Source organism: Lepisma saccharinum, chromosome 14 (genome assembly GCF_977018435.1).
Source record: "Lepisma saccharinum chromosome 14, izLepSacc3.1, whole genome shotgun sequence".
NCBI lineage: Eukaryota > Metazoa > Arthropoda > Insecta > Zygentoma > Lepismatidae > Lepisma > Lepisma saccharinum.
Window position 1 is genome coordinate 61,958,706 of NC_139242.1, and position 26,205 is coordinate 61,984,910.

Below are 26,205 nucleotides of genomic sequence, written 5' to 3' on the forward strand. Positions count from 1 at the left end.
GTAGCTCATAACTCTCAATATTTTCCATTTTCTTCTTGTATGTATTTTTATTTAAATTTTAATCTCTATGATTGCAGTTGTTGTGGCTCCAGCAAAATCAACTAATTCTTCTTTTTCATTAGTGACCATCAATTCAATATAATCTATTCTATTATGGCACACAGGAAAATATAATGTTGGGGATGGATTGTAGATTATGGGCTCCATAAATTCAGAATTAGGTTTGAATGTTGCAATCATGCCTGTTTGTTTGTGAGTGCCTATGCCATTTGATTTGGTGATCATACCCTCTGCTACATTACAGTGAATATTTAGAGTCTCTATGGCTAAGAATTTAGGTATATTCATAGCAGTGTGTTTGATGCCTGGTTCAAGTTTTGTGTTGTTCTCAAATCCTAACAGCTCTCCTATGGTACCCAGATCCACTGTTTCTGTAGCAGATACAATTTCTACTCTGTGAGTGACAGAATTTTGACTTAACACAATACCTCTGGGTAATTGAGCATTTAGAGTGGACAGATTATACTGCCCTGGAGTGATGACAATTTTTTCATCCCCAACTGCAATTTTGTTGTTGTGGTGTGTAATATTAGGGATCAGGTACATGCCGTAAAATGCCCTGAGAGCTATTGTTTTGGGATACACTATGTCATCATGTAATTTGAGTTTCAATATTGAATTTTGGCTGGTGAGATGGAATACCCCCATGATGTTTTAAATACCACAAGGCTTTTTGAAAATCTTCAATTGATGGTTTATTTATTTGAGACATATATCTAAGAACAGATAAACACAAATGTCCACAATTAACATCTTTGAAATTTTGAACACGGGCATTATTGTAATAAAGATTAGCTGAATTTAGATATTTTATTAAATTTTCAGGTGGAACACCTCCAAATGAATCAAACACAAATGCCTCATTGTTTAAATATTTAAGATAACAAATCCAGTGAGTGCCCTGATTTTTGTACTCATCCAAATTAACAATGCCACACTCTTTGTTGAGTGGTTGTTCTGGTAAAGAATCAGACATGTACACACCTCTAAAATGTTTGATGCCCAGTGGCTTGATTAAAGCTTCAATATCTTGGTTTGTAAGCGGCTCTTGTTTTTTTTAAACTTATTCATGGCTCTTTTAACACCTTTGCCTTTTTTCTCCATGGCCAGGTTATGGCGCTTCTGCTCATCTAATTCTGCCCTATTCTTCTTGGCATCTATTACTGTTTTTGCTATGGCAGCTGATCCCCCGGCCAAGCTCCCAACAGCCCCGAGAGCAGCTAAGATGGCAGGGATGGTAAATATAAATCCCCCCCACATGTGATTTTTTTCTTGATTGCTGTAATTTTTTTAATTGGGGGGTACTAAGTAACAATTTCATACCATGACCCTTGGCAATACAAGAATTTTTTTTCTTGCGCTGCTTTTTGGTCGAAAGGCTATCAATAGGCCCAAGAGATTTAAGACCTGCATAAGGTATTTGATACATAACACCCTTGGCCTTCATTGTAGGTTTATTATATACATATTCACAGCCCCCACCCCAATTTTTGTTTGGTGTTCATAGCTATGGTGGTCCCCAATGCTGCTATTCTCTCACTTAAAGAAGCATCTTTGCTTACAAATCTACCAAATGCAGCCTCTTCTAATTTCTTGTCTGCAACATGTCTCTTGTCAAGATCAGAATGTGTGTTGTATGCTATGTCATGGTCTCTACAAGCAGCATCTAGGGGATTAACACCAGGATCACCTCTGTTTAATCTATGGTCTAGTTTTGTGCCTGGACCACAATACTGATAGCCTGGAATGTGTAGTTCAAATGGCATCTTGTTTATAATGTCACTAACCAAGCCCCGACCCTCAGAAATATTCCAAAATTTAGGTGGTAGAGTATTAATAATTTTTATGAGATATCCAATCCCCTTAGTGTCATTCACTATAAAATTAGACAATTTGGTGCTTATCATGTCCATAATTCCAACTTTTTCATTGTAAAAATTGTAGTTGCCAGCATTTTCCTCCCCAGCTATCACCAATAACCTATCTACAAGTTTCCTGACATCATCAACCCACACAAATTCTTTAGGCAGGGTGTTGTATTGTTTGATTCTACTGCCAGTCTTGATCTGTGACCATATGGGCTTGATTAAATTATTGTATTTTGCTCCACTGCTAGACTTGACTCTTTTTTGTGTGGGATCATTGTTCTGGTATAGAGCATCTGATTTTATTAATATTTCTTTGTAATATTCATAATCTTGATCTGTATAGCTGCCAGGTCTCTTCCTAGTCATCAGTTCCCACAATCCAGGTGTGCCGGAGTACTTAACAAAAGCACCTTTTTCTCCGAGTCGAGATTCTGAATATACAATTATATCATCTCCCATAAATGTTACTCTGAAATTGCCAATTCTATGTATGATGCTACCATCAAGCTCTGTGTCAGCATATAAGCCAAAAACCTCATCTTTATTGTCTTTAGGTGTGGTTAAATATTTTTGAGCAAGAAGACCCAATTCAATAGGATCCTGACTAGCCTCAATTCTTCTAGGAGCAATAGGACTAGGTGTATGAATACTTGAAAGTGGGGTGAATGGATAATCTAATATGTTCCTTGCAGCTACAGGTACAAGCTCTGTGAGCAAATTTTGATTTTGCTCTGTAACAGTTTTGATATTCTTACCTAAATTATTAATAGCATCAATTACAGGCTGTTCTGTTTGTTTGTGTTTTTCATAAATTCCACGGTTCTCTGATTTCCATCCCTTAAATCTTTTTACAAGATAATCTCTTAACTTAAGATCATCAATAATTGGCCTTTTCATGTTTATTTATATACGTCTCTACGTCTAGAAAATGTTTCAACGTCTAGAAAATTGTTGATTTTATTTCTGTATTTGCCACTATTGGGTGTTCTTGTCATATCAATTGTGACAAACCCATAACTGTCCTGGTTCCAGCACTTGCTGCAAAACTTGGAAAAATCATTGTAGCTCAAGTCCCCACCCACATATTCATCATGTATGTGTTTGAGGTTAGTATGGTCTTGATGAAATACACATATAAAATTGCTGTTGTCCCGGATCAGCTGCTTGGGTATTTTTGAAAAAGTCTGTGCCAGGTAGAAGCAATCAATGTTTTTGTGCCGGCCCTATGTAAAGAAGTTTCTAACCTTGTTTTGATTATCCAATATAATGTCATCAAACACAACAACAGAATTATCGAGACATTCATGAAGTGGCTTAACATCTGGTTCAAAAGTGGCAATATCCAATCCATCATATAGCTTCATCAGCTGCTGATATTTTAATTGTTCCAAGCTCTTAGAGAAGATATACAAGTGCCTGTTTTTCCAGTCTAACCAGTTGGGTGCCAATAAAAAATTATCAACCATTAGTGTAGTTTTACCACAAGCAGATGGCCCAACAATAAGACACCTAATATTATCAGGTAACAAGTTGCCATTTCTCTTATTTTGTTGTTCAGGTTCTGGCAGCCTTTTTATAACATCCCAGGTGCTCATATTATTATTTTGTTTGCATCGATCCAGCTGTGTTCTGGAAGTCCTAGCCATTTGACAAGTAACTTGTTGCCTTTTCTGCGGATAATTTTTTCTATGAGATATGTGTCAGGCTGTTTAGTTTTGCTGAGCTCTTGTTCATAAAACCTGCCTTTGAGAATTTCTCCTCGGTGGTCTTTTATTATATATGTGTTAAGGGTCCCAGGTTTAACTTGAACCACTGTAAATAATTCAGTGCTCCAGTTTCTTGTAAAGCCTCTCTTGAATAAGTGCTTATATTTGCTGATTCTTACTTGATCACCAATCTTGTATTTGGGTTTTTTTGTTGTTGGCTGATATTTAGGATAATAAACAGTGCTGATCAATTTTTGCTCATCAGATGAAGTTACTTCAGAGGGTTTCATGTTGATTGTGGAATGGACCGAGTTGTTATATTTATGTAGAAGTTCTGGAAGAATATTAATCCATTTATAATTACCCTGCAGTGTAAATTGTTTATACATAAGATTTTTTAAGGTTCTGTTGAATCTCTCTACAATTGAGGCCTTGAGATCACTGTAACTCGAATAATGTTGTATTGCCTGGCTTTTAATAAATTGTTGAAACACTGAATTATAAAATTCTTTGCCATTATCTGTTTGCAAATAGCGCGGGGATCTTCCACTCTGATTGATGATTGTCCTAAAAGCTTCTGTAACACATGCCCCAGTCTTGGATTTGAGTGGCACAGCCCAAGCAAATTTTGAAAATGTGTCTATTACAGTGAGTAGATACTTGTAGCCCTTGTTGATTTTGTCTAAGTTTTTCAACTGTCCACTTCACAACTCAATCAAGTCGATCTGCATAAATCATCTATGCCTTTTGTGACTACTGGCAGTCTCTTATAATTATGTCGGGCCTGTCTGTGTAATTCATCAACAATAATTTTTCTAGACATAATATGTAAACAAGAATATTGCAACTATAGGATGTTCAGCAGCTGATACTGCAGGATTTTCTAAATATAATTTGTCCCCTATCTGTATTTTAAATTCCAAAGAGCCATCATCTTCAGCATAGACTGTTTCTAATGTATTGGGGTCTGTAAAATCCTCTAATTCTACACTGGTGATTTTCACTTTGTTATCAGCATTTGTTATTGATAAGGTAGGGTAGTGGTGTGCCTGTGGTTGAAGCCAATATTTGATCTTGATTGGTCTCAATGTGCCCCCAACAAAAAATTGGTAATAAAATTGTGCAGGGGACAGCATATATATTTTGCCACCTGGTGTAAATGGAGAATCATATTCTTTGTTGGGGATGCTGTACAATTCAAGAATTACTGAATGTTTTGGATTCTCGATTATGCCTGTTATTTCCTTTTCTGCTGTGAGCAATCTGCTTGTTACAGATTCAAGGTGCTCATTGATGGTCCTAACAACATCATCATGGCCTGGCTTGATTTTTATGTCCACAGCAAGTCTCTTGTATTGCTGCACAATTTCTTGTAGCTGGGTGGCAAAAACAGATAGAGCATTTGCTTGATTGGATTCCATGGTCCCTAGCTGTTGCTTGATATTAGCTACAATTTGTTGCAAATTTTCAACAACTGCCAATTTTGAATTTTGAGCTGTAAGATCATGGACCTGTCTTCTGATATCCTCAAACAGGGCATGCAATTCATTAATATGTTGATTGGTTGGAAGAGTGGTCACTGTCTGTGTGAGATGTTTGATCTCTGCTTGGATATTCTTGATATCTTCTGATTTCAATATCCTATTCACTGCCCTCTTAATATTTTTAAGTTCCTGTGATGTGGGCAGATTTGATACTGTATTTTGTAAAAATTCAAGTGCCAATTTCACATTGTTTAATTCAGAAGCATCAGCCACATTTTGCATAGCATTTTGGAGCAGGGCTATATCTGCCTGAGAGGGTGTGGATTGTTGTAAAATTTCAAGTTTTGTTTGGATATCATCTATCAAGTGATGAAAATGAGATAGTTCAGATTCAGTGTTGAGGTTTTCAAGCTTTGTGATTTGTTGCTGGACACTAACAAGAATATCTACAATCCCGGGCAATCGGGATTCAAGTACATTTGCCAAATCACTTTGCACTGCTGCTATTGTACCTTCAAGATGGGTTATGGAACTTTGAATTTTTCCAAAATCTTCATATGTTTCAAGTTGCAGCTTAATATTTGCAACACTCCGAGTTATTGCATTCAAAGCATCAGAAGATGGCAAATTGTTCATAAAATTTTCAAGTGTCTCAATTTTTTCTTTAACCTCGGCTATGGCATTGTTCAGAGGGTCCAGATTAGGTATTTGGAGTGACTGAATCTGTTCCTTTAGAGTGGAAATCACTAGATCAAAATCTTCTTGTGATTTTATGCTTTTGACAATTGTTTGGAGCTGTGCCTGGACATTATTTATCTGCTCTTCCAATTGTTGTTTCAATTGCTCAGAGTTGGTGGCCTGGGTCTTAAATTTGGCTTGAAGAGCTGCTACAGCTTCTTCTAAACTTTGAAAATTATCCAATGTGGCCAAATCAGTATATTTTTGAAGCAATAATTTGAGTTCTGAGTCAATTTTAAGAAGAGGGTCCATGCATTGTGATTGCAAATTTGTAATTTCTAATTGAAGACTGGCGTTGAGTGTGGTTTGTAAAGCTTGTAAATCACTTCTTAATTTCTTGACTCTAACATCAAGCATCAAAATCTCATCACTGTGATCTTCATGTCTTGTATGGCCAAAAATATCATTAGGCATTTTTGATTTAGTAGTTATTTATTATAGAGTATCTGATTCTTAATTCTATAAAAAAGGGTATAAGCTTATCATAGGATCCAGGGACCTCAATATATAAGCAGTCACCAGCAGAAACAGTATAAACAGTGCCAGAAATCATGTTTGAGTGCTTAATTCTATAAATATTTCTCCCTACTGAAATTTTAACATCACCCTCAGGAGTTGTAATAAATTGCAATTGCCCACCTACAGGTAATTGGTAATGATTTAAATTATTGTTAAATATGTACAATATTTTGCCTGTTTCATCATCAACATCTGTAAGTATGCTGTTCAGATGAATAATTAACAAGGCACTAAGTTTAGACAGCATATCAGGAGAGGGTTGTGGTGTTGGCAGGTCCATAATACCTTGTTTCTTGAACCCAAATAAGTTCATAGGCATGTTTATTTATTTCAAATCATGCTCTGTAATTGGGCATTGATTCCCATTTTTCAAATCACAATGCCCCCAAGATAAAGTATGTATGCCACATGATAAAATGCATCTCTTATCATCATGTGGGTCCAGAGCCACTTTTCTTACAACATTTGAAGTCAATAAGTGATCCACACTCTGAATTCTGGATTCTGATGTTTTGATTAAATTCTGTGATTTGAGGCAATTTTTGTAATCTTCAAATTGGAGCTCTTTTTCCACAGCTACTTTGCCAATACCCTTGGCTTTTTTGACAACAGCATTACATGTTTTAAAACTGTACATCTTGGCACTTAACCCAGCAAATTCCACAATAACATCACCAAGTGTCTCATCTTTTAACTTGCCGGGCACCTTTTTGTTGTGGGGTTGAATATTCAGATGGTCTGGCAATTCACTGGTATCAAAATATTTAAACAATTCAGGCTGGGTCATATCTTGATAAACATCTTCTGTTTTAATATCAAGAATAAAACTATCCGTGTCCATGTACATCAATTTTATATTATCACCATAAAAAGGTTTCAACACATCATAATACAATGTTAACATATGTAATTTGGACAATTCCAATATTGCAGCCCCTACATAAATAGGTTTATCAAACTTAATCTTTGTTTTTTTCATGTTGAAAAGTGCCATATCTTCATCATAAATTCTTCTGTAATTGAAATTAGGCTTTGCAACCAATTTTTTGCTCAGGCTGGGGTCAGTAATTATTTTAACATCGGTATGTTTTCTGACATTTTCAATTGTTTTGCCATATACAGAATTAACCATCAATTTAAACAAGCCCTTATCAAATTGGCTCTTTGCAGATGTTCGAAGCTCCGTGTTTGTATCAATATATGGTTTCAACCATTCTGAGTGCCTGAATCTCAAAACTTTTCCAAGTTTGGTCACTTGAACACCATGTTTCATCAGGAACTGGAGGTTCTTGTAATATATGACACAACCCTGTTTTGCCTCCAGTGTCATCATGAGCTTCTTCTGTTTAGAGCCAGGTGAGCACTGAACCTCAGGAATTGGGGGCAGATCAGAAAATTTGTTATGTAAATGATCTGGAAATATCAGATCAACCTCTAAGAACAGGCCATGTTCTCTGTCATCATAGTTCTGAAGATCCTCAATATTGAAATCTTCAACCCATTCAAGCCCTGCATATGGCAGTTTTTGCATCATTGCGTGACCATAGAGGCTGTTTGCATCCACATACAATATATAATTTGATGGCAGTGCTGGATCATGATCAGGCATATATTTGTTATTTGCTCTGGCATATCTCTGAGAACATTGCACCATACCTCCTTTTATATTTTCCTCCATAAACAGATACATATCTTGATCTTGGATCAGATCCAATTGCTTTTTGCTATTTAAAAACATTGCAGACCATGCTAGGCCCGGGGCACTGTAAAAATATATTGGGTCCAGTCCATAATTTTGCATAGAAGATTTTCTGAATGCCTGCAATATATCAGCTAAGAGGGTCACATCAAGTTTTAAATATGCCATGTGATAATCACCAAATGTCTGGCATTTGAAATTGCTCCACATCAATTGGGCATGGTGATAATCTTCATCTGTGATTCCAGATCCTCTGATTTTGCTGTAAAACTCATGTTGTGGAGGCAGGGAACATTCATCAAATTTAGAAAAATCTGTAACATAATCATATGGATATACACCCTTCCGCCTAATTAATTTCAAATCCTGATTTGGAAACATGGCACGTGTGATTTTGAATTCACCATCAGATAATTGAGTGGCCAGTGTAGCCAGGCTAGCAGATAAAAATCTGTAAGAATCAAGAAATCTCATGTGAATAGGAACATCATTAACTTTAATTGTTTTGCTAATAGATATATATTTCTCATCATTTTCAGCTAAAATATTTAAATTCTGCTTCTCAAACCCCTCGTACCTGATCAGATGATGAAAATCATAATTGGATGCTCCATGGCAAAATATGGGGACAAATCTTGGTCTCTTGATCTTAATATTACAGCTATTACACAGGGCCATTAAGAATTTACCATCTGTATGAGAATGGTGTTTCACTTTGATATTTGTATCTGAAAATTCAGAATCACATACCGGGCATTTTTCTGCATTGTTGAAATCTTCAATCTGTTTCTCTGTTAAAGGCAACATGGGTTTTGATTTTAATAAGATGTTAGATGCTATGTCACGGCACTCAATTTCTATTCTATGTGCAAATATTTTGATGGCATCTGGCCCCATGTATGAATATTCTTTGGTAACAACACCATCCTGTACAACCACATAATAAAAGCTGGAAGGTTCATGTAGCTGGTATGGTGTAATTGAAGATTCTTCAGGATCTGGATTGCAAAATGCAAGAGATTTGAGATTTGATTCAAAATCACAGACAATATATACTGGGTGTTCCAACAAGGCTTCAAACTTTTTGAATTTGGCATTTTCATTTGGATTGGGCATCACCATATGAACAGGTTTATGGTTCCCACAGTATTTCAGATGCTCAATTAATTTGTTCTTTGCAATTTCTGCATTCACTTCAGGAATCCTCTTCACCGTTTTTCTACCATCAAATACAGTTAAACATCTTCTGCACAACTTAAATATTCTATTAGATTTGTCTAGTTGTGTTCTGACTAAAGCTTCAAGATTATGTATCAGAGTGTAATGATTTGTGCCATCTTCTTCAATTAAGAGCAAATCAATTGGAATAGCAAAATCATCATCAATTGTACTGATTCTGAGAGGTTCTATCGGGCAATTGCCAGTGGAACAAATAAATACATTAATAGATAATTGTTTGCCATTCATATCCCTGGCTCTTTTTTCAAATTTATCAATATTCTGAAGAGACATTGGATATTCCAAACCCTCCATTGCATCGTCAAAATCATGTTCATGTTGTTTGTAATAACTTATTCTCTGAGAATTTCTTGAAACTGGATACAAAGCAGCTAAAATACACCACAAAAAGCATTTCTCATCATTATTTTCAATATTAACCACGGCTTGTTTGTTTTTAATATTATCAGGTAATGGCAGATATGTAGATCCTTGTAATGGGCTGAATTCAGAAATATTAACATATAACTTGTGTGGAGAGCCGCATAGGCTCCATCCAGACTCTTTTGCTGCAAATTCAGAGTGTTTAATGTTTAATTGTTCTATCAAACTGCTTATTATTGTGTCTGAATTTGCATTTGAATATACCGGTACAGTTTCTGTTATGTGGGGCTGTGTAAATTTTGTGCCATTTGGTTTCTTATATTGAGTATACAATTTGAGGGAGAGCTTATAAGAGCTATTTTGTGCATTTAGAATTGCCTGTACATCAGGATTTATACTGTTCAAAAAATTCTCAATGCCACATCTTGGCTCTGATACAAACCGATAATCCCTAAGTTGGGCATTAAAACTGCTATGGATAGGTGCAAAGCATGGCTGCTTTGCTACTCTGGCATTAAGAGGTACTTCATGCTTTCTTTTCAGACCAGATGTGGATGGTTGTAGGGGCAATGTTGATGACTGTGCAGAACAAGTATTTTTATGTGTATATGTGAAGTATTGCATGCTGTATTTTCTATGGCATTTGGGGCATATTTTTGTGGGGGTTCTGTATTTGTCTGGGTCACAAATTTTTTGGTGCTTGGCCCAATTGGGGCTGGATATATTCTTATTACACTGATTGCAATATTTTTGACTTGGCATTTTTGTTGTTGTTTATTATATACAATTTCCTGGGATTCAATTCAAAATTCTATACTGGATCAGTTGGGTTCAGCACTGTATTTTGTATACCTAGTGTGTATACCTAGTATATGTGTGTGTGTATGGCTATGGAATTTTTGTTGTTGTTTATTATATACAATTTCCTGGGCTTCAATTCAAAATTCTATACTGGATCAGTTGGGTTCAGCACAGTGCTGTGTGTGTGTGTGTGTGTGTGTGTGTGTGTGTGTGTGTGTGTGTGTGTGTGTGTGTGTGTGTGTGTGTGTGTGTGTGTGTGTGTGTTAATATTTTTGGCTTTGGTATTTATATAAAATTTCTTGGGGTTCAAATCAAATCTCTATGCTGGATCAGTTGGGTTCAGCAGTGTGATTTGTAATTCAATTTATACAAATCTGCAATTAAAAAATATAAGCAGCACTAGAACAATACAACCTTACTCTTCAACAGCTCTTACAATACTGGCTGATATGCAATGCAAAATCTCTTTATATACCCTAAGCACGGACCGCATTGAAACAATAAGCCAATCAGAATATAACACATCATCAAATTACGTCATAAGCAACCAATCAGAAAACAACACATCTGAAACAATAGGCCAATCAGAATATAACACATAATCACATTACGTCATAAGCAACCAATCAGAAAACAACACGTATCTAATAATTTATTGGATGTTGCACAGCATGATGCAATATAAATAAACCAGAAATAGGCCACAAGTAGACCAGAAGTAAATATGTGTGGGTGGGTGTGGGTGTGTGTGGGTGTGTATGTAGGTGGGTGTGGGTGTGTATGAGGGTGGGTGTGGGTGTGTATGAGGGTGGGTATGGGTGTGTATGTGGGTGTGTATGTGGGTGGGTGTGGTCAAGGTCGGGGTCGGGGTCAAGGTCGGGGTCAAGGTCAAGGTCAAGGTCGGGGTCAAGGTCGGGGTCAAGGTCAAGGTCGGGGTCAATGCGGGTGGGTGTGGGTGTGTGTGTATGTGAGTGTGTGTGTATGTGGGTGGGTGTGGGTGTATATGTGGGTGGGTGTATGTATGTGTGTGTGTGTGTGTGTCTTGGCCTAGTTTTAGGTGTGGCCAAAAAAAATATCAAGAGGGGCATATTTTTGACAAGTTTATGGACAACAATCTCACAGAAGTACCTTTTGTAAGTGTAGCCTCATCAATCTGAGGAGGGTCATACTTTCTCATGGAGTCCATGAGGGCTTTTTTACAAAAATCTTGGATTAGACAGAGTTCCACACTTGAGCAAAAAACTCATATAGGCATGTTGAGCTTGTTTTAAGTGTAGCCAAATCTGCTTGGGGGGGGTTCATACTTTCCTGAGCTGGTAATAGCACAGATACAACTACTTAATGTATTTGTGTGTGTATGTGTGTGCGGGTGGTGAGAGGCAATAATACATAAGGTTGAAATGGAGAAGCATCTGCTTGTACATTTGAATTTTGGGAGAGTTCGTCTTGAAAACCGGGAATTATACTTTTATTTTATCATGGTTGTAGAGTGGCCACCCTGATATTGCAACTCCCAATTTTTATATCTGTATGCATTTTCACGAACTATTGTCATTTTATTTGAACCTATGTACGAACAATATTACTTTTGTTCCATTTAATGAACACGAACTCCTGTGGCTTGGGAATAAAATAAAACGCTCGATATTTGATATTCCTCTAGCTCATATCATATGTAATCTCATTATCAGGCCTGTTGTTAGAGGCACGCAACGCCGGCTGTGTAATTGCTCATAAACATGCTCTCTTGTACTGGTCGGCTAAATCATAGCTTAATTGAGGCTGTAGATTGGAAACCCTTCGTTTTGTTGTTTCTGATATGGATGATCATGATATGACGGTTATCGGCATGGAGGGAAGCGCGTTTGTATAACGAGCACGGTAACAGCAAATATATATATTTACTGCCTCGCAACATGTGAATATTATATGTTCAGTTGTAGAATAACATGGAGTATTTATTATGCAACTTGATGTGATGGAAATTAATTTTGTATGCGTGTTGTATATGAGTTTTTGTTCTATTATTCACAGAGTTGCACGCAGGTTTCTCTCTGATATTTTCAAGACTTCTCTTCAGTATTATCGAAATTCGTATTTTTTCGGATCGCTCTTTGTTGAGCTTAACTTCAATTTCCAGTTATTTTTATGTGGTTCGTATATTGTACTTGTATAATATAATTTCATTCTGGAAATATACTTCTCTGTAACCATCAAGTATTCGTGTACAGTCACGGACACTTGTGGGTTGTAACGATCCCATTCACTTTCAGTGCAAAGATTACAACCCAGAAGTGTCCGTGACTGTACATAGTTACATCCAGTGGCATAGGCTGAATCTAAGACCTAAACTAGCTCACTATGACACCTAGTCAGTCCTCCTAGGCTATAGAGGAAGGGAGAAGACTAGGCTCATTCTTGAAGTCATCAAGGAAGCCACGTTGCCATCCCAACGGTAGTCAGGTTGCCAACTTATAAAAGTTCAGGTTGCCAACTTCTAAAAATTCAGGTTGCCAACAAGAATTCATGTTGCCAACTACTAAGAATTCATGTTGCCAACTTCTAAGAATTCAGATTGCCAACAAGAATTCACGTTGCCAACTTCTAAGAATTCAGGTTGCCAAGTCCTTAGAATTCAGGTTGCCAAGTCCTAGGAATTCGGGTTGCCAAGTCCTAGGAATTCGGGTTGCCAAGTCCTTGGAATTCAGGTCGCCAAGTCCTTGGAATTCGGGTCGCCAAGTCCTAGGAATTCGGGTCGCCAAGTCTTAGGAATTCGGGTTGCCAAGTCCTAGGAATTCGGGTTGCCAAGTCCTAGGAATTCGGGTTACCAACTCCTAGGAATTCGGTTTGCCAACTTCAGAATCGCCATTATCTTCTTTTTCAAATCAGCTTAATTCACACAGTTTCTAAGAGATTTCTCTTCAGTATTTTACTTTCTGGGCTTCAGGCTTTACAGATAGCCTAACTAGCCTGGAATATACGCTCCTGGTTACATCTATTCTCTAAGTGTCGCCTTCATGGCGAAGGGGGAACACCGCCCCCTTGTAAGCTATACTCTATCCCGGGACTCCGTGGAGCAGGTCCGCCGCAAGGAGAGAATGCGAGTGGCGGGAGCGAAGCAGTGCAGCCTTATTTTCCCGTTCATGCACTCACTTCCCCTATCACGCGTTAATTTGCCAAGCCTTCACGAGTCACTACTTGCGCAGAGACTTGGCTTCGTTCGGTTGCTCCAGATATTCCAGGAATAGAGTGTAGGTGTCCTGTGTTCGATACCCGGTGAAGACTCAATGTTTCGAATCCCACTTTAACTGTAGGCCCAATCCCAGATACACTATCTGAGCATAAAGTGAAGAAAAGACTAACTTTGAACGTATGTTCTGTAAGAGTTTAGTTTGGATGCTTGTTGGACAGTACCTAACTGCACAAAAATGTATTACATTCATGAAATATCTCTAACTGCAAAATGGAGTTATCCGTGGAACTTCAATACAACTTATTTACATCAGAAATCTTGACATGTGTAAGTTCTATGCACAGAGAACAATATTTTAACTGCCTTGAATTTTATTACTGTATATTCATATTTTTAAAAAAGGTAAAGTGCTCCCCTGTGCGTAGCACCACGCCATGAAGGCGTATAGGGGGTGTGGGGGCAACGCCCCACACTTTCTTGATCCGGTCGTGAGTGGGGGTGATGTGATCAGCATCATGCCCCTGACTGCCTTTACCCCCCAGGGTTTCCCTCAGGTACCCATGTTATTCGACGCTGGGTGGTCGCCGGGGCCGCTTCCATCGTTAGAAAAGTTCCCGGATTTGAACCGGCCGGGGATCGAACCCGGGACCTTTAGCATGGTAGTCAGACGTGTTACCGACTGAGCCACCGCGGCCACCCATAAATAATTGAGCATCGCGTGCTTAGATATCTATTTCTGCATATTGAGTTATTATTTGTTTCTTTGTAAATTATACAGATGACTCAGGGCAATCTGTATTGAGTTTCTAGAATACACTGAACCCAGTGAAACTTGTTGGAATCCAAAAATGCTTCAGTGAGGCTTTTTGGGGAAGTTGATTTTGCTGCTAAACTTAGAACACGGAATATGGATTATAATTTCCACAAGAATATTTTGATTATTCCTCTAACATTAATTTGTAGCAAGAATTGCCTTGTATTTTTCACTTACATTCTTTTCATTTTGGTCTATATTATTTAATCTTGAATTTATTTTTAGTTCACGTATGTCCTTCATCTACTAATGTGTTTTTCTTCCTTATTTACATTTTTTTGTTTATTACTCATTGGTTTCATCGTTTTAATCGTGATTTTATTTTTACATTGTTTCTTTTTCTTATTGAAAATTTTTCTTTCATACTAATATGTTTCAAGTCAAGGTTTTTTCTAAACGACTGCGTGGCTGAGTTATTACGCTTCGACGCCAGTGGTCCCAGGGTTGAATCCTTACCTTGGTATTGGTGTTCTTTGTGAGTGTCCCTTCATCAATTTTGTCACAGTTGCCAGTTCATAGTAAATTTTTACATGTAGCTATACTAAAACATATATCTCCTACAATTGTCATCATATCACTCATCCTCATCGTCGCGATTAGCCAAGAGTTACAGAAAAGCGATGCTAAGCAACAAATCAAATCAAATATAATCTAATTTTTAAATTCGATATTTTTTTTCAATGGTTTTTTTCTTACTAATGTTTCGTTTGCTTGTGTGGGTTTTAATTTATAAATTTAATTAATTTATTTATTTATTTATGATTGATTGGTTGATTTAGTTTATTTTACTTCGCGTTTTGTTCCGTCTTGGCTAATTTGCGAAGATGGGGATGAGTGATGAAATTGATGAATGGTCATTCACAAAGAACCAAGCCCGAGCGGGATTCGAACCCGGGACCATTGGCGTCGCAGCGATGTGCTAACCACTCGGCCACAGTGCCCGACTTTTATTTATGAATTAGCCTTATTGGTTTAAGAATATAAAACACACAGTTTTTGCCTGTATTGTATTGAATTTACCGTTTACGCTGATTGTTATCGGTGGACTAAATATTACTGCTGTTCACACCACCTTTTGTACATTAATTTACCGCGCTAATGAGACTCCGTCAAGATTTCGTTCTTGTTAGGTTCAAGAAGGCAATACTCAGTGCGATCTGGCAAGAAGTAAAACGTGACCGTGAATGCGACGAGAGGACATGAGAATGTGCTGCCAACGGTCGTCGCCACACTTCACCTTAAAGGATGCCCCTTGTTATCTTCGCGCCGGGAACCTGCAAATGTGGACCACTTTAACTCCGGAGACTCTCCCGGGTCCGCGGAGACAGCCACTTACAATGCAAATCTCTCCAGCGGTTTCCTAGCCCCGGCTGATAAGGCACGCCTCGGAGTGAGAGGGAGGAAGGGGGTGAATCCATGCAAGTAGCGGTGAAAATGTATTTATGCAGATGTTGCGTAACGGAATTAGAGATTCTGTTTCGTTGCCTTCTGCGTGATGATGCGTGTTCTCACGCTTGTGGCAGGTTCGGTAAATCAATTATTATCTCGAACGGACTCTTTTTAATTTTCTTTTCTTGCTAAAGCTTTTGAGTTCACTGAACTGTAGCATACAAATAATGTTATTAAAAAGAATTGTTAGCTGTTAAGCCAGCCTCCCTGACGTTGTGTACGTGCTATGAAGCGAGATGTTCTAGGTTAGAATCCTGGTTAATGCACTGGTGTAGAAGTGTGTTGGTATTGTCATTCGTCACTTTTGATTTACCCAACAGGTTGAACGACAACGTAAAATAGCCAAAATTGAAATAGTGCTTAGATTTCTTTGTTTGATGTTTCGATGCACTACGCTTGTAACTTTTCCAGCAGGTATCAGTGTGATAAAGTCTGATGCTAGTCACAAACAATGAAGAACAAAACAGTAAATATTGGCAAGTACACTCCTGTAGATTGTTTAGTACGCATGAAGCAAATAGCAATGGATTAAATATATTTATTTCCATTCTGCTTCTGGCGCTAGAAACTTCTTTGCATAGGGTTTTCTTAACATTACAACACAATTTTCTTCCGCCACATAATCCTAGGAAAATGCTTTCTCTTGAATCCACTATGATTTCAAGAGCACGACAAGATGGGATTCTACCGCACAATCGAATGTCTTGCTTCTCTCAAGTCCGCATATGTTGCCTGACTGACTAAAAGACTCCCGATATCTTTACTATAATATAGTATTCCTTTAGATATCCAGCACTTAGCTATTGTCACCTATATATGCCTCAAATATGATACACACCTACACCTTTCAATTGGGCTTAGTGCGCTATATCCTACTTTGAGCAACGTGCGTCAGATATAATACACCTGTTTGTCACTGGTTTATAGATTGTGGTAGCTGCCACGGTGAAGAACTTGGCACAAAGAGTTTCGCCCTGAATTAGCGGTGCAGAAATTTGTAACCAAAATTATGAAGTCTTATTTGAAAATTTACATTTGAAATCATACGCACATTGTATATTACAATTCGAACTGTATGATGAATATTTACCTACCATGTAAGTCTAAGATAGATTTCTAGATGAAATTGGCGTTCTAAATTGCAGCACAATTAGAAAATAATTTCAATCTTTTCGGCTATTAAAAATTTGAAGTAAGGTTCATTTCCCAGAATTTCCAAATGTAACCATTGATTCAATAGAATGTTTAGTGTTGCACTGTACAAAAGTAGTTGAAATACAAAAAATACGAATTCAGAATGAGAAGAGATGATTTTCCACGAAGAGTAAATTAACACCGTCAGTCATGTAAACTTGAGCCAGAACGGATAACTCCTGAAATTTTCAGGTGGCGATGAATGTGTCGAGAATCGAAACGAGAACAAGGCAGGCATTTTATTATAAAACCCGCTGTTCGAGACTAATAAACTACACCGTAAGGAAATTTCGCTTTTTTCAATAGTTGTTTCGTTACCATTCCTACCACGAATAATATTCACGTAAAGACTAGAAAATATTATGAACCATGAAACATTATACAGTGGGCTTAAAATATATATATATATTAGCAAGGGAAGTAGAAGTTTTAATACAATCATAGTCGGTAGCTACAAACATTATTAAAAAATGTAAGGCGTATTGACATTTCAAATAATGTTTATACATGACTGGATCATTTTTGCCCGGTTGTTTTGATGTGGTATGAAATTTCCACATTTCGGAAATGATTATTCCTGATATGCTCGTGCATGTTGGATGTGAATTTTTAACTAAGGGGAAAAGTTGATTTACCGGAATATGCAACCCTTTTCAGTTATTCTCGCAATAACATTATGTTTTTTTTGTTTTTTTTTTAATTTTTTTTAAAAAATGTTCCTAATACATGAGGTTTTATGTGATGTAAATGAGGCCGATGGAAAATTGGAGAAGAGTTGTAGTTTCAAAAATGAACGTTTTCATATTTGTTTGATGGATTTCATTTTTGAGGTTCATTAATATCAACATACATATTTGTCTCCCTTTTCCTCCTTAAACCTAAGCTTTGATGTTCCGACATCGACAGCACACACTCATTAGTGGCTACTGTCATCTGTTTTTGGATTTTAGCAAGCTTCAATTGTATGTATTTCATAAATTCATCATCGATCATCACGATGAAAAGTAGCTTCGAAATGTAAAACAGACTAGACATTATCAAGAAAACACAGAAATAGTCTGTTTTTACCCTTTCATAATGCATGGGCTTTTCGTTTTCAAATTTGTAGAATGAAATCCGTATTATGGGAAATTTTTGGCACTGGGTTTGAGAATGAAAATAATTTTCTGTACTTTTTAAAGCGCGTTCTCTTCTAGTGACTCCAAATCTCCCCCCCCCCCTCCCCGTAACTTTAATGTTCTCGTGAAATTTGACACTATTGTAATTATATTATGCGTTGAGGACACTATAATTGGGCTCGGTCTGTTTCGTTTTATAAATAAATAAATGAATATATTTTTATTTCTTAATATTATTCGCCGTCTTTGCACTTCATGAAGTTAAGCGATACGATGAGAACGAATGTCGGTTAGATGTAATAGATGCTAGAATAAATGTGAACACGATGGACGCAAACGAATGCCTTGGATTCGAATTGAGAACCTTCGGAGTAAGCCTGAGCTTTCAACGTATTCGGTCCATTTCTCCAATACGGGCTCGAATCCTGTGGCGTTTCTACGTGAGCGTCCCTTCATCAATTTCATCTGCTCATCTTTCATCCTTATTGCCTGGACTAACTTAAAATAAAGGGTAGAGAAGCGACATAAAATGAGGAAAATACAAACATTTCAATGTAATTACTGCGTTAAAGCATCAAATCATTGCATCAGGTATGAATTTGCTGTAAGGTAACCCACAATGGTGGGTGAAAACCACGGCATCAACCTTCAAATTAATAAATCAGGTATCTCTTCCAAGTCGTGATGGTGATACGTCATGAGTTGAGGTAACAAGGTTTTTTTTTTTCGGTTCCTTTGAGGAACTTCTGTGGAAAAGCTTTCTGTGGAGATCCTAGAAAAGTTTGTTGTAGTCTTATTTTGTTTCTCTTCCCTCTGTTCTGCTTCCTGGGCGCCTCTGCAGTGTTACTAACTTCTCGATATTTTCTTCTCCAACTATAGTAGAAAAACGAGGCACTTACCCCTCTTTAGAAGTATTATTTTCTAGTATACTACACTTGTTAATCAACAACATGTATTTCAGGCCCCTGTAATATCATTTTTTCCCCTTCGAAGTGCAATAATATCTGCGTTGGTAACTAGACAATGAAGTTTGCAACACTGCCAAACTCCGGGTTCAGCAAAACTTGATATAAAGTGGGGGCGTTGAAGTGGATAAAGAATTGAGGAAGTTTGCAACTCGAGAGGACCGATGTCTGATTGGTACAGGAAATCGACAAACGTTTCTCTGCAGAGGCGAGCGGAACCTTTCTTCCTTTCTTTCTTTTAGGGAAGAAGAACATGCGATAGTGATGTTCATGTTGTCAAGAGTCCACTTTTATCCGCCTTCCTGCTTCCCACCATAAAACACTCCCGTTTGAACCCCGCTGTTAAACTTGATTTATGCACCTGCTTGCTTTGCCGGATGTGCCTTTTCAAGAGGATCGTTGCTTTTACAGTGACTTCTTCCTTTTTATTTTCCCCATGTGTATAAAAAATCGATCATATTCTCCTGTCCAAGCAATGTGTGTTTACGCAGTTTTGGTGCTGTCGTGATGATTTTACTCTTGTGATTTGGGTCGCTTACTTCTGTTGCAGATCAAACGTGTGGGAAATTCAAACATCTGCGATTCACACTCAGTAGCCTGGTATGGTGGAACCACAGGCAAAAGAACCTGCGCAGACCCGCGACTTCTGCGCATCGCACTCCCGCGTTGAGGGGAGGGGCCGAGTGGAGCATGCTTCCTTATGGCCCGAGTTGAGCAGAGGGTCGTAGGTTCTTATCCTTGTGGTCGCTCTGTAGAAGTTTGTTTATTCGGAAATAAATGATGTGCACACTATGGCATTTTGAAATTGACTACGACAATTGTGAAAAAAACTGAATACTATAATATCGAAAATATAAAGAAATATATGTGTCTAAGTGTTGATATAACAAGGGGTAGACAAAACTAAAAATAACAGGCGCCAGATTTTTTTTTTTTTTTTTTAAGTAGGGTCGAAGAAAGCCATGAATCCAACTAAGATAAGGTATAAACAAGACTCAACTTGTAACAGCATGAATAATTGCAATACATTCTAATATTTGACCGACTCTATCATTTCGTGGCAGATTAAAATTCTGCTAGCAACCGTGCAAAAATGTATAACTAAATGTGTATTATTGTGATATAATAGTTATGCGTGATACAGAAAACACACAAACATTAAAATCACGTACTCTAAGGAAGAGGAAAGGAAATGATATGTCCGTAAGCGAACTCGATATATACAGGGTGATTCAAAAGTCCCAGGACGCCCTTTTTCCTCTGAAACTGATGTGGCAATGGCAGATCCAACTTCACCTGGGTACATCGGGGTAAGGGGCCCATGTGTGAGGGTGCTTCCGGCACTAAGCCGTCATCTTGATTCTTGAAGTCCGTCATATTGGATCGAGGTCAAATCTTTCAAATGCTAAGGAGGCCATGTAGGGTATCAAAACACATCAAATATTTCCAAGAAATGCATTGCTGTAATTAGTTTTGTGATAGCTGTAACCCCTTACCCCGATGTACCCAGGTGAAGTTGGATCTGCTATTACCGCATCCGTTTCAGAGAAAAAAAGGGTGTCCTGGAACTTTTGAATCACCGTAAAATTTAGAATTGAATTTGAAAATTCAGTCACCAGGTGAAAATTTTGAGGCGCCATGGCGACTGGGAGCCCTGTATTTTCCACCCCTGTGTGTATTAATATAATTGCAAAATAGATGAAACCGATTGTGATCTACATGGAAAGTTTTCTAAACAAATAATTTGGTCTAATATGAGTTGCATCAAGTTAATTCCAGTATCTCTCTGTACTTACTTGTTGATTTATTTGTTTCAGTGAGGAGGTCCGGGACCAAGGATTCACGGTTGTGATTGATATGCGGGGCTCCACGTGGAGCACTGTGAAGCCAATTCTAAAGGTTCTGCAGGAGCATTTCCCAGGGAGCGTTCACATTGCCTACATAATTAAGCCGGACAACTTCTGGCAGAAGCAGCGGACCTCCTTAGGCAGTCATAAGTACAAGTTTGAGGTAAGTAATCTTGTTTCCTTCAGTGTAAGTATTGATAACTGCAAAGAAGTGAGGTGCCTCAGGGTATACGTTGATTAGAAACGGCAACAATCCATCCTCTCGCTCCAACAAAACCCCGAAAAACGACGAGAATACTTTGGTTTCTCTGCTTTCAAGTACAGACATGTTATGTGAATTACTATTTCTCTTATTAAAATATGTGGCATGTGTTAATTTGAGCATCACTTTTCGTACTACATCTTACGATATCTGATCAGACTGGATTATTTTTTATTGGATTGCAACCACAACCTTGCTTTAATCATATGCAGGGAGAGTAAAAGCATGTTACTATCCTAACTTCACGCTTCGCTGTTAGTGTGACTGTTGTAGGTAATTCACATGTCGTTGAAATATCCCATACTTGGAATACCCCCCCCCACACACACACACACGCACGCACCCCCCACACACAGAGGTGAGGTAAAAGGTTACACAGTTTTTTTTAATTGTTATTTTCTGGACACTTATTAGAATGAAAAGAAAAAGGACTATATACAACATATGGAGGGCACTCCAACTATTACAAGGTGTAATACGTGGACATACCCGCAGCTTCACGTTAACAGTGAAATCAGGAGTGAATCATAAGGAAGGGGACTAATGATTGTTATTAAAAGTGTGCAGCAGTTTCATCAGGAACTTTGATATTGCGTTAGGGAATGGGCAGATGAAGTATTGCCGCATTTGCTATTTTTTTTTACCCTGCTAGCAGTTTTTCATTAGAAGCCTGCGAAGTTCAATTAAACTGCTAAACAAATAGTTCCATGGGGAGTCTTTAACGAATGTGCGAACGATGGTTTGCTCGGGTTTCCTAAACGAAGAGGTTAGTTTACTTTAGTTCAGGATGAGTTTTGGAATTAATTGATACATATGCACATATTTTTTCTCCCTCTGTGAGAATTGTGTATACATATATGCAAAGTGATTCAAAATTATGTTTCTTAGTGGACCATAGTGTTCAAGCTGTAAGTAGAAGGTTGGAGCTACTTACAGAATATGAAAAGGCGACTCGGAAAGTTTTATTACAAGCGATAATCAATTTTCCTTCTTCAATGCCTGGGACCGTTTGAGTAAACTAAAACAGAAGTGACATCCGTCAGCGGTTTGTCCTCAACGCTGCTATGTCGACCAACGCCAAACTGAGATTTATTCATACAGGAAGATAAAAGAAGAGAGTGTTTCCGGCGGTTGCGTTCGTGTGTAGAGCATCCTGGATTAGTTTCCCCCTGGGGATATTGTCTTGCCAGACGATATTGAGCCAACTAGATGTGAGGTTATACTTCAACAGACGGCGGATCCCTCTGGGAGCCTAATGCTGTTTCGCTCGAAGAAAACTTCCTAGGGTTGTCACGAGAATGATATTTTACCCTTCTGTGTTGTACGTTATGGATGTGAGAGAAACGTGCCTTTTTAAGGCTCCATATCGACAAACGACCATTTTTTTTTTCGAATATATGTCAAATGTTGCTGAATTTTTTATATCACTTCTAACTTCGTAAAATGAAGAACTGCTGCGTTTTTTCTTACTCCTTTTCTGCCATATTGATGCCGATCTATTTGTTGCAAGGGGAACATCCACATCCAGATATCATATTTCATCCATTTCCTTTGCTTTAACGTTTTGTTGCGGACGGGGGGGGGGGGGGGTTAAGAATACACATGGAGGAAAACTCAGAATCCAGAGTCAGAGTGGCCCTCCCTCTCGCCCCTCCTACGCCATGATTTCATCTTCGAGATCTCGATAAACCGAGGAAAAATGTTTATATAATGTTACCTGTTCTCTATAATTAACAACGTTAAGTGCAAAATTCTGGTAATGGTTGTACTTTGTGTTCGATCTGACATCATAGGATTAAGCTGTGGTTATTATTTATTACGCAAGAGCGATACGCAACATGGTTTTCAACAGAAAATTGACAAATCGATATTTATGTACTTGCATATTCTTGAATGAACTGACCTATCAGGTTAGTGTAATTTGCACTCAACTACTATGCTATAGGTCTCCGGGGAAAAGTAAGAAATTAGCTTTAGAAAGTAATCTCTAGACATGTCGATTCGTTTAATTATTGTTTCTAACACAAATAGATGTTTCAGTCAAAGGCATTTAGAACGCGTGAATTTGGTGTTCTCTACGTTTTTCGGTCCCCTGCATTGCATAGTTGTAGCTGTAGTTCCTGAGATATGAACGTTAAATATATATGTCGGTTGTTGATTATTATTTTTTGGTTCACGTATCTATGTATGAGACAAGTGAACAAGCCAATCCACATTATGTTTATCGCATCAATGTGATACAGTTCTTTAAGTCACCAAATTTGCAGTTTGAATAGTTTCGAAGATATGGCAAAATTAATTGCTTGTTGACTTTCGATGTATTTACATTGTATAGACAAAGGGATCAGTTGAATAAATTTATGTCTCGTTAAACTACCGTTTTCTTGGTCCTCAAATTCAGAATTTTTTGGAACTTCATATTTGCTAGTTTACCAGATGATAGGGCGCTTTTGATAGATTGTCGCATCTCACAAATAAGTTCATGTCGCGTCGACCTAATACAGTATTTGATAGGTAGACCAGTTGGTAAGGCGTCTGACTGCCACGCAGAGGACCTCGGTTCCATCGATTGATTGTCCACTTCATGCACAATAACACTAATCGGGACCGGACTTAAAGTGGGATCCGAACCACTATGCGCCTCCACCTGGTATCGAACCCGGGACCCCTTGATTACAAGGCGACGACGCTACCGCAGCACAATCGGGGAGACACCGGGTTCGATTGCCGGCGAGGGTCGTCCCCCGTGGCGGAGTGGTTAGCACATCGCGCTACTACGCCAGGGGTCCCGTGTTCCAATCCCGACTTGGGCATGGATGTTTATGAGTGTCCATTCTTCAATTTCGTAATGTCATCGCTCATCCCCATCTTCGCAAATTAGCGAAAAGTGGCACAAAAAGCGAAGAAAAATAAAGCATTCCCCGGCGTGGGTGTTTTGATGTGGGAATCTGTTTTTTTTTTTCTTTGTATGCCTTATCGGCTTTGGGGCTCACCCAGCTTTTAATAATGATTACATGGTGGCCACCCTGAAGGAGGCAGCGGAGTGTGATGCTGATCACCTCACCTTCAAAATAGATCATGAATCTGGAGACCTGTCTTCACACAGCCTCATGTGTACAGTGCAATGCACAGGGGATAGCTTTACATTCGTCATCGGTACACCACGTTTCGTGTTTGTGCATGTGGTAGTTTGATTTTATTTATTTTTTGTTATTTAGTGTCGTTGTTCGGCCACTTTTTTCTAATCGCGACGACGATGATGAGTGATGATATGATGAAATTGGTGACGGGACACTTAGAAAGAGCACCCATTCCCAGGACAGGAGTCGAACACGTGACCCTTGTCGCCGTAGCGCGGCTGTGCTAATCACTCCGCCGCGAAAGTCTGCTCTGGTAGTTTTGAGATACTGAAGATTGACACACAGGAATGAACAGGCAGGCGCGTATTAATGGTACTTTTATTCAGCCGTTGGTAATTAGTACTCTACAAAATAACATTATACACTAATGCCATGTGCAAACTAACCCTATTTTGCGTTTCTCTCCATTACAACCCCCAGTCGTATTCTCCAAAATTACAGGAAGTTTGTAGCTCTGTGAAAGGCGACTTATCTAACGCAAAGGCAGATGGCCTATCCTTGCTCTTGCAGAGAAGCCTTTCTGCAAGGCCGTTACTGTTTGAAGTTCTCTGGGTTTTCGTGTAATCATTCCCAGCATCCCACTTTGCCACTCTCCGTGGCGGTGTAATCATTCCCAGTATCCCACTTTGCCGGCTGAGCTGTCAAAATGTTTCTGGGAAGATTTCGGCCGGTCGGATCCCTCCTGCTCCACGGCGTCTCTGAGATTTCGGAAGAGTTCGTCGGGCGAAGTTCCAAGGACATGGAGGAAGGACAAGAAGGATCGAGCTGCGGGCGTCATTTTCAGATTTCATACTCGTCCTTTGGGGTGTGCTGCTGTGAGCGAGGGGAGAGAGAGATGTAGAGGGAGCATCCACCCTTGCGCGATATTAAAAGCGAACGCTTCATCGAGTTTGGGTTCTCGTTCGCTCAAATGCGATTTACATGCTGGATCGTCTTTTGTGTTCCGTTCCGTTCCTCCTCCTTTTTTTCCTTCTTCTTTTTGTGACATCTGGGTATATTGATTCCGTATTCCTTTATCGGCGTTTTCTGGCAGAGTGATGCTAAGGAAGGGCTTTCTTCCTTTTCAGAAAAGAAGTACTGCTTGCTTCTACATGCTCGACTTTCTACACATTCCATGACTATTATGGTTATTTGATGCCACTATTTTTTAACCTTTTGAAAAATGCAAGTACCATTATTAAATACAGCAATTCTGATATCATCTGGAGTAACAGTAACCTGAGCTCATCATAAACTACTAGGAAAAAACCACTCGCAAACTACTCAAACTCTAATAATAACACTAAGATTAGGGGTATATATTAAATATATATAATATATATTATGTATTAAAAGGGCTGGAACAAATTCATTAGGAAATTCACACCAAAAATATGCTAAGCAACAAAGAACGATCTCTAGAATGAACAATTTGCAATCCAAAGCACAATTATTATTATTATTTGTGTACTAATAAGAATCTCGAATTCTGAATTGGATATCAGAATTTCGAGTCTTGGATTGAATGTCCCAATGCCGAATCCTGTTTCCGATATCCCAGTGCCGAACCCTGGATCCGATGTCCCAAGTGCCGAACCCTGGATCCGCTGTCCCAAGTGCCGAACCCTGGATCTGATGTCCCAAGTGCCGAACCCTGGATCTGATGTCCCAAGTGCCGAACCCTGGATCTGATGTCCCAAGTGCCGAACCCTGGATCTGATGTCCCAAGTGCCGAACCCTGTGCCCGATGTCCCAAGTGCCGAACCC

At 38.6% G+C, this 26,205-nt stretch overlaps 1 protein-coding gene across 6 annotated transcripts in view; it reads left to right on the plus strand.

The window, feature by feature from the left end:
- The window catches only part of trio (trio Rho guanine nucleotide exchange factor), an 820,581-nt gene that overhangs the window by 221,993 nt on the left and 572,383 nt on the right, over positions 1–26,205 (plus strand). For all 6 annotated transcript variants that reach the window (XM_083135769.1, XM_083135773.1, XM_083135771.1 and 3 more), the window contains exon 4: positions 21,028–21,220. In XM_083135769.1, coding sequence (XP_082991895.1) covers positions 21,028–21,220 — 193 coding nt within the window. The remainder of the gene's footprint in view (positions 1–21,027; positions 21,221–26,205) is intronic.